At 45.5% G+C, this 16,110-nt stretch overlaps 1 protein-coding gene across 1 annotated transcript in view; it reads left to right on the top strand.

The window, feature by feature from the left end:
* The window catches only part of UNC5C (unc-5 netrin receptor C), a 416,430-nt gene that overhangs the window by 388,670 nt on the left and 11,650 nt on the right, over positions 1-16,110 (top strand). Inside the window, exon 12 of the mRNA XM_024126662.2 lies at positions 3,958-4,191. Within this exon, the coding sequence (XP_023982430.1) occupies positions 3,958-4,191 (234 nt within the window). The remainder of the gene's footprint in view (positions 1-3,957; positions 4,192-16,110) is intronic.

The raw sequence follows: 16,110 nt of genomic DNA, 5'->3' as shown, positions 1-16,110 counted from the left end.
TGGGAAGGGAAACTATATATATTTATTTATTCATTCATTCATTCATTATTATTTTAATTTTCAGGTAGAGAAACATTGCACCTGGGTCAGAAAATGTTAAGACACTTGCTAACAGGTCCCAGGAGTATAGGTCTGAACTTAACCTGGCAAAACGGGAAGGGTGTATCCTAAGCTCCAGTACAATGAAGAATGTCTTTGGCAACTTGACTGTCTGTAACTGCTGCCATCAGAACTTCTTAAGGACAGTGCCTTAAACAGAGCCTCTTTACATCAGAACCCTGCAGTTAGCACCTGAAATTAAGTGCAAAAGGGTTTGTTATATTTACCATGAAGATTTTATACCTAATACCTAAAAAAAAATGATTTGTGTAGTCATTATAAAGAGAATTATCCAATATGCATGTTGGATATATTTTGTGATTACTTACAGTATTTTTCTTTTTTTTTTAATTAATTAATTTATTTATTTATTTTGGCTGTATTGGGTCTTCATTGCTGCGTGCGGGCTTTCTCTAGTTGCAGAGAGCGGGGGTTACTCTTCGTTGCGGTGCGCAGGCTTCTCATTGCTGTGGCTTGTCTTGTTGCAGAGCACGGGCTTCAGTAGTTGTGGCTCACGGGCTCTAGAGCTCAGGCTCAGTAGTTGTGGCCCATGGGCTTAGTTGCTCCGTGGCATGTGGGGTCTTCCCGGACCAGAGCTCGAACCCATGTCCCCTGCATTGGCAGGCGGATTCTTAACCACTGCGCCACCAGGGAAGGTCGCTCAGTATTTTTCTTTTAGGAAAAATATTTTAGGAAAAAAAAATATGCACGAAGACTCAAACCCCTAATATTTTAGGAAAAAGTGGTAGTAGAGGTAGAAGCATAGCAGGGCATACCTGGGATTACCTGGAGTGTCCTCTCTATATGGATGTGCTCTCCTCTTGGCCACATGAAGGTGAAGGGTCACTCATTGCCAGAGGTCCTGGATTGAAGTCTGGGGCTATCTATACATTATGTTAAGAGTGGACTTTACCAGATCTAACTTCAGTTCCATTTAAGTTTAAATGATTTATCTCAGAAACATCCCAAAGTCTTTATCTCAGGGGATCCTAAATTGTTTGCACAATTCTCTGCCTATTACCCTAATACCCTATTTCTGGATTTGAGTAATAACAACAATAACAACAATAATAAGAGGGAAAGAAAAAAAAGATGTGAAGAGTAGAAGAGGGAAGTCCTTATGAAAACACTCTTCTATTTGTGACAGGAGCAATGGAGCATCTTTATCCTCCACCATTTCTTCTAGGAGATTTTTTGTAACCTGCCATCAGGAAATGACACTCGAGCCTTGCCCTTGCCCTGCTGGAGAAAGCATCTTCTCTCCAGGTGTCCTTTTGGGGCTGGAATAAACGTGGAGGTGCTGAGCTCCTTTTTTCTCCTTTCCAGTTCAGTTTAAGCTTTATCTTTGGGTACAGGTTTAGCTGAAGAAATGATTTCATGGATGCTCTTAAAACACAGTCCTTACTTTAGCTTGGATGATGTTGCATGGCCTAAACTAATAAACAGCTACCTGAGGGGGCTCCTTTCATAGCTTTGTCCAGCCCCAGGGACTCAATTTATGATGAAACATTTGTTCCTGTTTGTGACAAATAACCATTTGTTCACCAGGCCCACTGAGATGCAGTATGAGCAGAGAAGCTATGGTTGCTGCCTCTGCAGAGATTAAGTAGCCTAATGCAGAGGCTGAATCATGCCCACACATGGGTTTTATTTCTCCCAAATGAACTTTTCTTTTAAATTTGAATTAGTTAAAAGTTGGAAGATTTCACATAATAATCTGAACCTAGAACTTCTCTTGAAAAATTAAAGGCTGTGTCCTCACTGGGCCTGCATTCCCGCCATGCCTGGTACTTTTACTGTAAGCATCTTTGCCACAGACATCTTCACCACAAGCATTTTTGCCACATAACTCATTGGCCTTAAGGCAATTTTGCTGTAAAAGATAAAATAACTGGTGGACAGTTTGGTTTCAACCGGTTGACAGCTTGGTTTCATCTCTCCACTGACACGGTGCTACCATATTTATATTACATAAATCTGAAAGAGGCCAGCGGCCAAAAAGGCACAGAGTCGAGCCCACATGTCCCATAGAACTTTGGAACATCTGTCAAGGGACATGTAACAATATGTACCAAGAACAAAGAACAGTGTAGAGGCTTTCACAGCATAATACAAAGCTCAGTTATAAATATGCATCCCAGTATGTGGAAACTGATACTTCTCTTAATGAAGAAGAAATTTTAGCAAAAAAGAAAAGTGGAATGCCAAATGAGGAGCTGAATCAACACGCAAAAATATGTATAATACTACAAATGCAAGACTTTGAAGACAGGTGCTTAGGTACAGCCCACAAAATAAAATCATTTGGGGGCTTCCCTGGTGGCGCAGTGGTTGAGAATCTGCCTGCCAATGCAGGGGACATGGGTTCGAGCCCTGGTCTGGGAAGATCCCACATGCCGTGGGGCAACTAAGCCCGTGAGACACAACTACTGAGCCTGCGCGTCTGGAGCCTGTGCTCCGCAACAAGAGAGGCCGCGATAGTGAGAGGCCCGCGCACCGCGATGAAGAGTGGCCCCCGGCTTGCCGCAGCTAGAGAAAGCCCTCGCACAGAAACGAAGACCCAGCACAGCCAAAAATAAATATAAAAATAAATAAATAAATATTTTTTAAAAAATCATTTGTTTGCACAGTACTGCCATGAATCTACACACATTTCAAATGTTTTAAAATATTTTGTATTTCATAATAAAGTCTTTTTACTTTTGTTATTCATTTTTCATGTTGTATTATTTTTGTTCATGTCCCTCTTTTATTTATTGCTGTTTCATCTTTTACAGCAAAATTGCTTTACAGCCAATCGGTTATGTGGCAAAAATGCCTACGGCAAAGATGCTTACAGTTAAAGTACTGAGAGCCCATCCCTGCATGGCCGCAATGGCTGAAGCCAAGCGGAGACTGAGCTCTTTAGACAGGCTTGTGCTCTGCTTCACCACAGTCTCCACCACTCCTTATTATCTTCTGCCCTACCTGCTTCACACATCCCTATTACCTTTCTGCCCTGGGAGGCACGTGGAATTGTGACCCTTGTTTTATGGATTCTATGCTTGGTCTTTCAGATGATTTCTTCTGTGGCCTGAGTCATTTGGTTAAATCAAAACCTAGTTAAGTTAGTAACTATTTTTATAAAACTCATCAGTTTCACTTATTTTTATTTCTTGCTGAATGTTAACAATCTAAAACACGAGACTGCTTGAAGGCTTACATGAAAAATAAACAGAAAAATAATGTGTCAGATGGATAGAGTTTGCCATACTGTGCTTTTAGCAAAGTCCAAGAGCCCAGATTATGAGGAAAAGCAGTGTATTACTTTGGAAAGTAACTGATGGGTGAGTTTGGAAGAACTTAGTAGAATGGTATTGCATAATTCTTTAATTTCCCTAATTCTTTTTTAAAAATTCTTTTCAAACCCCTCGATTTTCAGGGGGAAAAAACTACTATGCTAAAATGACATTGCAATAAGATAGTACTTTTGGATGAAATTAGCAATTTAGAGATTAAAGCAAATTATCAGAAACAGATAATCAACTCAAATATGCTGAAGTTAAGAGGATAACTTATAAATTTCTTTTGGAATTTTAGGTAGATTCCAGCAATGTAGATTCTTAGAAGATCAAAAAAGACTAAATGAAGATCTTCTAAATAAAGCATGTTATCAGCATAAAGGCAAGGGAAGTAAGGGAGAGAATGATTAAGAATGGAAATATTGATAGAAGTATAATGAAGTCAGAGAAAGAAAAAAGGAGCAGGAAAAGGAATAATCAGAACTTGGGAGAAGAAGTCCTGCCCTGTGCGCCCCTGTTGGCCGCCGTCATGGCAGCCAGGAGGCTCAGCCGCTGCCCCTTCCTTCTCGTCCTGCAGGATGTGGTGGTGGTCGGAGAGGAAAACTTCACCACCCCCTGCTACATTCAGCTGGACGCAGAGGCCTGCCACCTCCTCTCCGAGCACCTTGGCACCTACGCCCTGGTTGGGCAGTCCACCACCAAAGCAGCCGCAAAGCGCCTGAAGCTGGCCATCTTCGGGCCACTCTGCTGCACTTCTCTGGAGTACAGCCTCCGAGTCTACTGTCTGGATGACACTCAGGATGCCCTGAAGGTAAGTGACTCCAGCCTGACCCGCCCACCTCACACCTAGAGACGATATGCGTTATGTACGTGCACCCAGGTGCGTGAACACAAGTGTCCGGCCCCAAAAGATGGCAGTTACAAAAACAAATTAGACATTTCTTGAAGCCATGCTGATAAATAAGCTGTTTCCATTATGCTGATTCCTCCCGAGGGCTACTTTTGTTTACCCTCCTTGATTTCTTTTAATGAAAAATTTAGAAGTGGAAGAATTTGGCAATGAGACCTGTGGATGGTAAGTAATCTGCTTCCTTGTTTATCTCAGCTGTGCTCTTCCTATAAAAGGAACTGGCATAATTGCTCACACTCTATGTTCCTCTTGTGTGCAACTTCCTTATATGCTTTCCCATTCTTTTTATGAGGACCGTGAGGAAGAGGGTTAGCATTGGACAACAGGCCGCTGCTTTACAGAATAAATCGGCTCAATTCCTGGTGCTATCATTGCCTTTCGTTTTCCCCCATTTGAAGCTTTAAAGGATATACTAAGTGCCTCTGAAGAAGTTATGATCTGGAAAGAGGAATGAACGAAGTACGCAAAGGATTACGAAGCAAGTCAGAGTGTGATACATGCCGTAGATGAATGCAGAGTTCTGTGGGAATTCAGGAGAAGGAGGCATCATATTATTTTGAGAAAATCTGAAAAGGAGCTAACATTTGAGATTGACCTTAAAGGAAGGCAGGGTTTGACCAACAATAATGGGGAAAAAAATACAGGATTTCTGGGTGAAGGGAACAGCATGAAGAAGCACAAACGGAACAGTAAATACAGATTCTACGCGGCATGTTATTTCCAGAAAGCCTAGAATGATTGATAGGAGATTTTGGGGGATGGACCTTGACAACCGGAGAGAGGAGTGGAGATTCAGTTTCTTGAGTTAATGGAGAACCACTAGAGAGATGTAACTGGAAGATAGATGTGACTGGAAATACATGTTAGAAATCCTAGTCTGCTGTCAGTGAAAAGAAAGAATCGAGTCAAGAAAAGCATGGTAGAGCTGGAGTGGAGACAGAGGAGTTAGAGGAAGGGAACAGGTACGAAAGGCCCTGTTAAGTAACTCTTGCAGGCCCTGGTGACTAACCCTGAACGGGCGGGGCAGAAGATCAAGTGTGCCTCTAGGTAACAGGAGCAAACTCGGGGGCAGGTAGCTCTGGACTGTGGATATGGTGACTTGGCCTTTGGAATACTGGGTCAGAGGTATGGATTAGACATCAGGACAAAGGTGCCCCATGGACAGTTAGAAATATAGGGGTGGCTCTTTGAACAGAGAGCAGTTCCTGAGACAGAGACTCAGGAACCAACTATATAATATTGATATTTGTCCTCCATGGCGATTGAGGAGAATATCAAGGGAGAGTAGAGGGAGAAAATAATAATAAAGTTAATAAACATCACAGAGAATTTCTTATGTGCCAGGCAAGATTCTAAGTATCTTTTCTTAACTCACTGAATCTTTACAACAACCTGTAGGACACCATTATCCCTATTTTACAGATGTGCAAGGCACAGAAAGGTTAAGTAAGTTGCTCTAGGCCACACAGCTGCGGAGTGGAGAAAGCAGGCTTCACGCCCGGGCAGCTGGCTGTAGTCTGGACTCTGCTTCTAAAGTGGGCTGCTCAGAGGGCCACACCCTAGAGCACAGGGACTGGGGGGGGCCCTGCCATTGCAAGGGAGGAGGGGGGCGGCCAGCAAAAGAGCTACAGAAAGAGGAGTACCCAGAGGAGGAAGGGGAGAAGTAGGAGAAAGATGCATCTAGGAAGCCAAGAGAAGAATTTTTTTTTTTTTTTTTCTGAAATTCAGGGTATTTCCTTCTGGAGTTTCCATCCAGAGAATAGTTCTAGGTCATGAAAACTGAGTGTTGCAGGTTGTGTCCATGGAGGAGATGAGACATATTCGGTCCCTGGGTATATTTTTGATGGTTGAACCTGTAGGAGTTTCTGATGTTAAATAAATGATGCAAACACACAGCTCTAGTGTAAAGCTTAAGGTTATTTCTTTTGTATTCCTTGCAAAGGCGATACTTTGAAGGCACCGTCTGGATAGAAATCATCGTAGGCTTAAATCCTTCTTAGGAAAAACTATTTGTAGGCGAGCCATGGGGTCTGATTAAGGCAAATCTTTTTAATAATTCAAAGAAAAATCATTGCAAAAAGCATCTGTAGATCTACATCATATTTGAAATATCTGATACACATTTTATATTCACACAAATAGTTCTTATACTCAGTCACTCTCGACCTTTCTTCTCAACAGACATACAATCCATGCAAAAAAAGTAATATTTCATAAAATAATTTTGATTGTTAATTAGTGAAAAGAGATGCAAATGGTCAACACTGAGAAAGACCGACAAACAGGTTTAAGAAGTAAAAACAACCCAAGAGCAGTTTATACCATGGTCAGTGCTTTCCAAATAGACATATATAAACTCTCGGCATCTGGGGATACAGCACTTAGCCTGAAAGAAACATGAATAATGGATAAGGCTTTCTTGCACCTCATGATCGTTTAATAATGCAGAAATACCAAAATCCTAGGTATAGGTAAACCAGCATACCGAAGAGACAGCTCAGTCCAGCCAAAACTGCTTCATGCCAATGCTTGAATTGGAACTTTGGGGCCGATTAACTCAGAAAGGCCCTTCATTACCTAAATTCTGCCTTCTTGGCACCTCACCTGCTAATGTTCCCACCAGCCTCTCTCCCATCGCCCTGCTCCTCTAATTTACCCCTAAATACTGTCTTTTGCGTCTCTTCTCCAAATACGTCCTCCTTCAGGCCCACCCACTCCTCACTTAAGCTCGTCCTAAATCCTAAATAATAATTCTCTGTCCAGCGCACATAGGAGTCAGTTGGGAAGCTTTAAAAAGAGACTTGTTTGAGGGTCCCAACCCAAAGGTTCTGATCTGATCGGTGTAGGTACTGGGTTTGGTTTTTTGTTTGTTTGAGCACTGCCTGGATTATTCCACTGTGCAACCGAGGTTAAGATCTATTATACTAAACAATTTCAGGGGTCTTTTTGGAACTTTAATCCTACTTAGGACAAACTTTCCTGTATCCTCAAACCATTTTCTCACCCATTCCTTCACCTGCTCACATTAACTGCAGCTGGATCTCCCAACTAACGTGTATCACTTACAGTCCCTGCAGTGAGGACGACACCCCTAACCAGCAAGGCCAAGAGGAAAAGTGCCAATACTTCTCACATCCCTGACCACTTCTGGGGCGTCGCTCTACCCCTGGGCTGGCCTTTTGCTTTGTTTTTCTTTATTCTGTTACTCTGTGATCCATTACCCACTTCAGTTCCTCAGCACAGAGTCCCCTTGGTACAAATCTCCACTCTAGCAGTACCTGCCTCGTGGTCTTTCTTGCCCCTTTATTCCCCTCATCCCCCTCAAATTCAAAGTCACCTCTTATTCACAGTTCCTTTGCCTAAATGTAATCTAGTAACCTTCACATCATTCTTCATCATCTACCCACTAGTGTAGATGTACTGCATCCTCAGTAGGAACTGCACCAAGATCTCCACCAGCCAAGGTCTCTACCTGTGAAAGCATCTGACCTTCCATCTCTCTCCCACAAGGTGCACGTAAGCTGCTCTTTGTTTTTAAGGAAGACCTCTGTCAACTGTCCCTGGTCTCCTGGTCCACAAACCTTCATCTGCTCTTACCCGTATCTACAGGGAACGCACTTCCACTCAGAAATCTCTTGCCATCTAAAGCTGCTGCAGCCTTTTCTAATTTCCATAGCTACATATGACCTCCACTGAACAAGCCCTCTATGTCTACTTGCGGCCTGTTGAGCTTCTCTAAAAAAAACATAAATTCCTGATTGAGTCCATTATACTCTCAAGACATCTGCCCTAAGCTGTGGCTCTCCTGCTTCTCCACAGTCCTTTTATGTATTTCTCCTTGACTCATGAGGTTTCACACAGCACTTCTTCCGAGCCTCTCCCACTCTCCCCAAATCCCTGATATTACCGCAGCCCCTTCATGTGTTGCAATGATCTAACACCTGTGGAACCACTCGAGGGACACTCCCTCAGCTGCTGTCCTTTACCTTTCCAACCTTTTATTTCAGCCTCTTCTCACCTAGTCTGGGCTCTGATGAAAAGGAGCTCGACTTCCTTGTTTGGGCTTTCATCTAACTCCTCCACCACCTCTGTCTGCAGCTAGCAAGTGATGCCTGCAAGTGGGCCTCCCCAGACTTGATGTTTTCTTAGAGTTACTGCTGTGGACTGGGCATTCTTTCTGAATTGCAGAAACCCTCACAGAAGGTTGGACGAGGGCAGAGAGGGAAGCTCAGTGCAGCACTCATTCTCGGGGGTCAGAACTACACAGTCTGGAGAGCTATTAGATAAAAGACTGGCCCAGTGTCTGGATCTGAATATATTGATAATATTAATTCCCACTTAGTATCATATTGTCCATGTGGATGGGGAAAAAAAGAAAAGATACCACATCAGTCTGTCTCAGCAGCCCTGATGCATTCTTTCATCTTCCCACCCACCTCTTTGAGTTCGATAGCTTTTGTAACCATTTCCCTGAGTTTTGTTAAACCTGGAAGCAAAAATGGTCACCTGAAACTTAAAAGCTGTATTTAGCAACGTGGAAGCATTAGTGCTGAATTAGAATGCTGGCAGTGACTGCTGGAGTAAAAGTCAAGGCTGCCAGGAGACAGTGGAATTCTTTTACATACCTTTCAGGTGCTTTTTGTTTGTTTGTTTTGTTTGTTTCCGTGCATGTGCTAGAAGGACCGGTGAGAGCAGTGTGTGAGTTGAGTTCGTGTAAAGAGATGAAGGTGCTATGAATTGTGAGAGTACCTTAGAATCAGTTCCATTCTCAAATAAAGTGGTCACATCTATTGAAAAGATTGAGTTGGGTATGTCACAGCTTTTCTCATTACCTCCTCTTCAGGTGATTAAAGTAGTATTGTTTTTTTTTTCCTCTCGCTGTTTGCAAAGACTTAAATCCTAATATAAATAGACCAGAAATTAATAGAGAGCAAGGTTATATTTGAGGTAAGTTTAAAAACGCTTCAGGGAGAAATATACATCAGCATTGATATAAGTAATTTCTGTCCCACTATCTTAGGGGTACAATTATAAGATCCTCCTTTCCTAATAAAGGGTTTTATACTAAACTCTGAACCTAAAAGAGGAGTTATCTGCATAAAATATGAGCAATCTCACATATCATAACATTCAATGTTGTTAATTGAATTTCTGACAAATGTATATGTGATACAAACCAAATGACGTGTACTAGCTTTCTTTATGTAGTCATTTGGCATGGGGGAGAGTCATCTTTGGATTACTTCATTTTTCACATACCCTAATCTAGGCTGTAACATAGTAACTCTGTGAAAAATCGTTATTATGAGAAAAGATAAGAGAAAGATGAAAGAGACCCTGAAAATGAAGGAATCCTAGTTGAGAATTGCATGATACTCAGTTTCTTGGGCCACAGCCGCAGATAGTCATAGGTAGCCCATTACAAGTTTTATTTCATCCTGAAACCTGGTGCTTCCTCACCCGTGTCCTTCTGATGTCTCCTCCATGGCCAGCTGTGACCCTGCTGAACCAAGAACACCTCACGCCTGCCTCTTCTGGGCCAACGAAGACCGGCCCTCCATTGGTTTGGCCCCATTAACCATATCTTTTCTTTCACTTAGCTCAAAGCACCTCAAAACTAGCATAACCTATGTTTCATATTTTCAGGATCCTGGTCTCTGGAATTATATTAATATATTCATGCATGTAACACATGCATTAGATAGCAACAACAGCAAATGTGTTGAAGGTGACAAGTGTGCGTTCCCTGCTCAGCGTATGGAAGGAAGTGTGGTGTCAAAGGAAAGCTTGAGTCAAGCCGGCTGACTTGATTCCTTTCATCCCTCACCAGCTCTGCGGCCCTGGTCACGGCACCTGACCTCTTAGGGACTTCATTTGGTCCGAATCAGGGACCCTTAAAAGATTCAAAGAGAGTAAAGTTATTAAATTTCCTGGCATAAAACAGTCACTAGATAATGTTAATTGTGCCTAGGTGGGCATTTAGATTATAATGGCACTTTGAAGATAATGGCTCAGTGACGATATTAACTCTAATTGTGATCTAATTGTGGGGTGAGTGTCAGGCTCGGTAGCAGGCTGGTTGGTCAGCTATTTAGGGACAGGGTTATTTTTGGTGCCTCTAAGTTTACTCCATCTTTATCATCTTCTCATGAGACTTGGCTCTGGCCCCATCATATATTTTCAAAATGACCTGCAGTGTTGAATTTATGTTTTGAAAGAGAGGGAGGAAAGGGAGAAGAGGAAATAGAAGTTTTGGTAGATGAAATAATGAGTCCCCAAAGATACCTGCACACAAATGTTACCTCACGTGGCAAAGGAGACTTTACAAACATGAGAGTATAGACCTTGAGATGGAGAGATTATCCTGGATGGTCAGAATGGGTCTGATCTAATTACTTTGTGCTTAAAAATGGGGAAGCTTTCCCAGCTATGGTCAAAGGGAAATATGACCATGGAAGAAGGATCAGAGATGTGCCATTGCTGGCTCTGAAGAGGGAGGAAGGGGACCATGAGCCAAGGAATGTCGGCGACTCTGGAAGGTGGAAAAGGCAAAAAAGCAAATTCTTCCCTAGAGCCTCCAGAAAGGAAGGCAGCCTTACTACCACTTGATTTTAGCCTAGCGGGACCTGCGTCAGACTTTTGGCCCACAGAACTGTCAGGAAACAAATGTGTGTTATTTAAGGCACTTAAGCTTATGGTAATTTCTTACTGCAGAAACAGGAAACTAAATATAGAAGTTAAAAAATAAATGTTCAAGGGTGAAAAGGAATACAAGAGTGAGTCCAGAAGTTCTAGAACAATCTAAAAAGTCTTATTCCTAATACACAGATGTGTGAGACCATCTTTTCCTTAGAAGTAAGCCCAGAGGTGGACAAGCCACACGGCCACTTCCCCGGGCGCTACCCTTCGGCATTTTGCTTTGAAAGTGTCACAAACCGACCTGACTGGGCAGCTGGAAGTGGCAGCTCAGACCAAGCATCCGTGGTGACAGCAGCTATGGGAGCGGCAGGCAGAGCCCTAGAAATGAGGTGACTTGACAGGAAATGTTTGCACATGGTCACCTGAGTCCAGCCTTGTTATCATTAGGGACGAAGTACGGCAGACAAACTCGTGGGGAGAGCGGAGCACCCCAGCATGAGCCCGGAAAGAGAAGGCGTGGCGAGGCTGGGCGCCTGTGACGTCGACCCAAGCGGGTGGGAGAGGCCGGCCGACAGGTGTTCCCGCAGCTGGCCGTGCGGCCCGAGGCCAGAAGAGGAGGCAGCCCCAGGGAGCTGAGCTTGGTGTCGCTGGGAGCTGGCAGGGAGCAGGAGAGAGGGGTAGATAGCCTCTGGCAAAGAGACACATTCCTCATCCCCAGATGACAGGGGCAGGTTCCAACACAGGTTTAAAGGGTGAACAGGAGCAAAGCAGGTTCCATAAAATCTGATGGGGGATGTGGTGTTTTTTAAAAAACAGGCAGCACAGTCCTTGAGGGTTGGTCTTTTGAGGTCTGACCTGTGTGGCGTGCTGAACGTCTGCCGGTGTGTTCTTTGTGCCTGGAGAGCCCTGAGTCCGTATGGCAGGAGCTTGGCAAAGGTGGGCGCGAGGCTCCAAGCGCACGACTTGGCCTTCCGTGCTTGGTCCAGGGCCCGCCCTGCGCGAGCGTGGAGGGAGGGTTCCTCTCCCTGGAGCCGCACGGCCAAACCAAAGCGAACACCCCTGGCGTGCAAGGCTGGCTGCTGCTCCGTTCGCAGCCCTTTGTGATGCTGCCCTGTGCAAACCTTAGCGGCGTCCCCACGAGAGCTGCGTCCACCTGCCCGGCTCCAGGCGCTGCCCCCAGGCTCCCTGGCAGCGGTGAATGCAGCCGATCCAGGGCTCTGCGCTTCTGTCCAGAGTGACGAATGCGAGGACAGGTCCCATGCAGACAGCACCGAGAAAGGAGTGAGACGAAACGGAGCCAAGCCCTGGCTTCACCTCCTCCACCCTTCTCTTCCAGAAGCGATTTTCATGTGTCCTGCGGGATTTAAGTTTCATTATTTGTGTCTTCCTTTCTGTAGCCGGTAAGAGTCGCTGGAGGGAAAACGAGGGCGACGGAGAGGGAGACGCTAAAGGCTGGAGAACCCACAAATTGGATTGTATTCCTGAGAAACCGGATGTTAAAAAACGTGCCTTCAGGGAAGAAGGCACAATTGGGAGCAGCGGTGCTAGAGAGGAGACGCGCCCTCGAGCAGGGCGAGGGGGCCGAGGACGAGGGTTGAGCGCGGAGCACAGGGGCAAAGCCAGGGCCCGGCGGCGCCTCACGCAGGTCCTGGGACACAGCCCGTGCGCTGCACCGGACGGAGACTCGTCACGTTCCTGAACATGTGCTTCAGGCGTCTCAGCAAGGGCAGCCCCGCCACCGGGGGCGCTCGTGTGCGCTAGCTGTGAGGCCGACCGCTGCCCGGGCTGGGAAGGGCCCGGAGGAGGAGGAACAGGGGCCGCAGCCGAGGCCGCCGAGGTCTCGCCCGCCAGTAACGCGCAGCGGAGAACTGTGGGCCTAGGGGGCCGGAGGGTGGGAGTCGCGGGGCTCCTCCCGCGCGCCGTAATGAGGGCAGATCCTGTCTTCGCAGCGCCCGGGAGGGCTGGGTACAGGCCGGAGGCGCCCCCTCTGTACGCACAGTCCTTTAGAACAGCTTGGATTTATTGTGGCTCTTAAGTGGCCAGGGCTGATGGCTTGGCATGGATATTGTCTTGGCTTAATTGGTTATTGTGAATGCTCCGTGTTTCTCCTGTGGAGTCCCTCGTTCCTGCCTTTCGAACAGTCCCTCACAGGCTCCTTGAATCCATACAGCCCGTGCTCAGGGCCACCGGGGAGCCTGCGTCCTCCAAGCAGCCCCCACACTGGGAAGCGGCCGTCCCACGGGGTTGCCCGGATCCCGGCGGGCTCCGGCTCCGATGCACAGGCCTGCTCCCTGCGGCACGGGGTTCACGTGTGTGTTCCCATGGAACGATGGGCTGGAGACATTTCTGTTGTCAGCTGACCCCTGCAAGAGTCTTTCAAGGTTACGCTGGAGGGGTGGAGATAGAACTGACAAAGGCATGCAGAAAGGGACCCCTTCTATAGAAGCAGAGCCCGAACAAGGTACCGAGGCAGGGGTGCTTCCGGCAGGGAGGACAGCCTTTGCAGAGGAAGGCGACGTTTATATTTCTGAGAACACAGAACCTGGATGATCCTAATTCCTGTTAGGGCATTTCTTTCCAAGGTCACGATATTTTTCTTAAGTCTTCCTAACTCTTTTGACCTTAAATATATTTTGTTCCTGTCCTCTCGTAACGTGTGTGAAATATCCCAAACTTTGGGACCCCAAAGCAGCCGTCTTAGAGCTGAGCACACTGTGCTGGGGTTACATGTTTATATGTCGGTCTCCCCGCAGCTGAGGTGTGTGAGTGTGGTCGGAGGCTGGGACGGAGGCTGACTTGTCTGCGTCCCAGAACCCGACGTGGTTCCCGGCAGGCGTGCTGAATGAATGGTCCCAGGAAGATTAAGGAGAGGGAAGCATGTAACTCGAAAGCTATATTTTGTTGATTCACACATCTGTTATTTTTATGTTCTCTGTATCATGTTTAATAACCAAGATGATTTCATGCAGAAGGAATTCAGAGAACCAAGCTTTTTAAAATGTTACATTAATTTTAAGTGGGATCAGCTATAAAATAACCTGAAATTATGATACTTAAACCATAACAGTATGGAACAAAACCCTGAGTAGCCTATCAAGTGGGCTTGCCTCTTCTGTTTTCTGACGTAAAATTTATATATGGGATTTGCTGTATGTGGCAGGTCATCTCCCTCTTGTGTGGCTCTAGGTGATTTTAGTTTCCAAGGAGTTGTTTTATTTTTTGATCGTGATATCTTTAATTCACACTTCAGTATTTTTAATGTGTGCTTTGGTTATTGTCTTCTCCTTTATTTTGTTGTGTTCCCTTGAAGTTGAACATCCTGGGTCCGATGACACCAGTCGCTACTTTTCAGGAAAAAAATGTTAAATTTAAGTGTGGTAAGGATTCTTCTTTCTGAACCATTTACTCCTGGCTGATTTCTCCCAAAGTACTAGTGGAGGGACAGCTGCCCCAGCCAGCAGTCTCCAAAATGGACTTCACAACCCCCAGGCCAATGAGATTTGGGGGGTAAAAATAGACACCGTTAAGGACTTCTGTGTCTGTTCATCTTAGCGCATACTTTTAACCTTAGGTATATTTTATAATAGTAACATATTGATGTGTTAATATAGGTATATAACTTATAAAGAAACAGAAACAAAATGCAGGCTTGATATTTTTTTGGTTGGCGGCGTGTGCAGTCAAATATGTTTCGAGACCTTGCTGCAAGCATGGATGCGTCCTGGGGGGCAGTTCATCTCTCCCCAGGGTTCCTGTCCAGCTGCACAGGACAGAAAAGTCAGGTCCCTCCCAGCTGTTTGCAGCAGCTTTGTGTCACTCCTGGTTAGCGGAGAGACGGAGAAATTAGGCATATGGAGAGTGTGTGTCCTCCAGCACCATGTTCTTTAAAATGGCACTTTACTTGGTACCTTCTCTCAAAAAAAGGCTTGAGCCAGCCCAGTCTCTTTCCTCACCGGGGGGACTCTTTACCATGACTTTCGGGGTCAGTGCCGAAGAAGCCAAGGACTGAGCCTTATTCTTGGGCTGCCTCCTACACAGACTTCGCACGCAAAATGTGGTACTGTATTAGATTTCTTGACCTCAAGGTCATGGCCAATAGGCAGTTTAGGTTTCTTTCAGTGGTCATTCCTGCCAAGAAAACTGATCATGTCCTCCATCTCCTCTGGCAATCTGTGTGGATTGTAGGAATGGGGTGTGGATTATACATTGTTGGGTACAGTTACCTCCCGGAATACAATGCGTCATCTTTTAGACATCCCAGGGAGATAATTTGGACATAATGAAGATCTCTAGTAATCAGATAATTACTATCGATTGCTCTTTAGATGTCTTGATGAGGTAATTAGGGTGTACTGGAGAGAAGCTAGAGCTGATTGATTGGCATGACTGTAATCTCAAAGATTTCTAATTATGTTTCTTTTCTTCTAATGGCTTATAAACAAACATCATTTTAGCTTTAGAATTTGTCAGGTGCCAGGTTCACCGGGAACATGAGCTTTCTCTATTATGCTAACTAGACGCCAAACGTGATCAACATAAGCTCCTTATGGCCTTCCTGCTGAAGCAGAAGCTGCTGCAATTAACCCTTGCTTTTCTTATTCGTCTTTATTCCCGCGTGGACAGATTCTCCTCGAGGACTGGAGTGTGAAGTGTTGTGGGAGGGTGTTTCATGAGGAGCGCGTACGGCTCTGTGCTGGGTACATCTAGAGGCCTGTGGGGACCCTTGGGGCCTGCTGAGCCGCGGGCACAGCAGAGCCAGGGCACAGTGACACAGCGTTTGTGTCGGGGTGGCTGAGTGCTCAGTCTCCTGTCACAGGTAACAGCCGCTCATCAGCCAGCAAGGTTGAATATTCTCAACGTCAGCGCTCTCACGCAGCTGGACCACTCCCATCTCTCTGTCAATGTGCTATTGCCTCATCTCTTCCATTACGCACTAACCAGAGGAGTCCCTGCCTGAGACCACATTCCACATTGCCCTCACATCCCCTACACCTTAAAGGACCTTTCGGCAGCTTGCGTTGTGCAGAATAGTGGCCCGACTCAAAGATGGAGGATGCTGAGAACCAGTAAAGGAGCTGTTTCCATCTAATCAATGATGTTGGTAAGCTCTGCACTTACTGGACTACAGTTCTGCACTGTGACCGTCTATCTGTGCAGGAGTAGGTTCCCTATACACACCTG

Source organism: Physeter macrocephalus, chromosome 7 (genome assembly GCF_002837175.3).
Source record: "Physeter macrocephalus isolate SW-GA chromosome 7, ASM283717v5, whole genome shotgun sequence".
Lineage (NCBI taxonomy): Eukaryota > Metazoa > Chordata > Mammalia > Artiodactyla > Physeteridae > Physeter > Physeter macrocephalus.
Note: the sequence above shows the minus strand (reverse complement) of the source record. Positions and strands in the feature narration are given on the sequence as shown.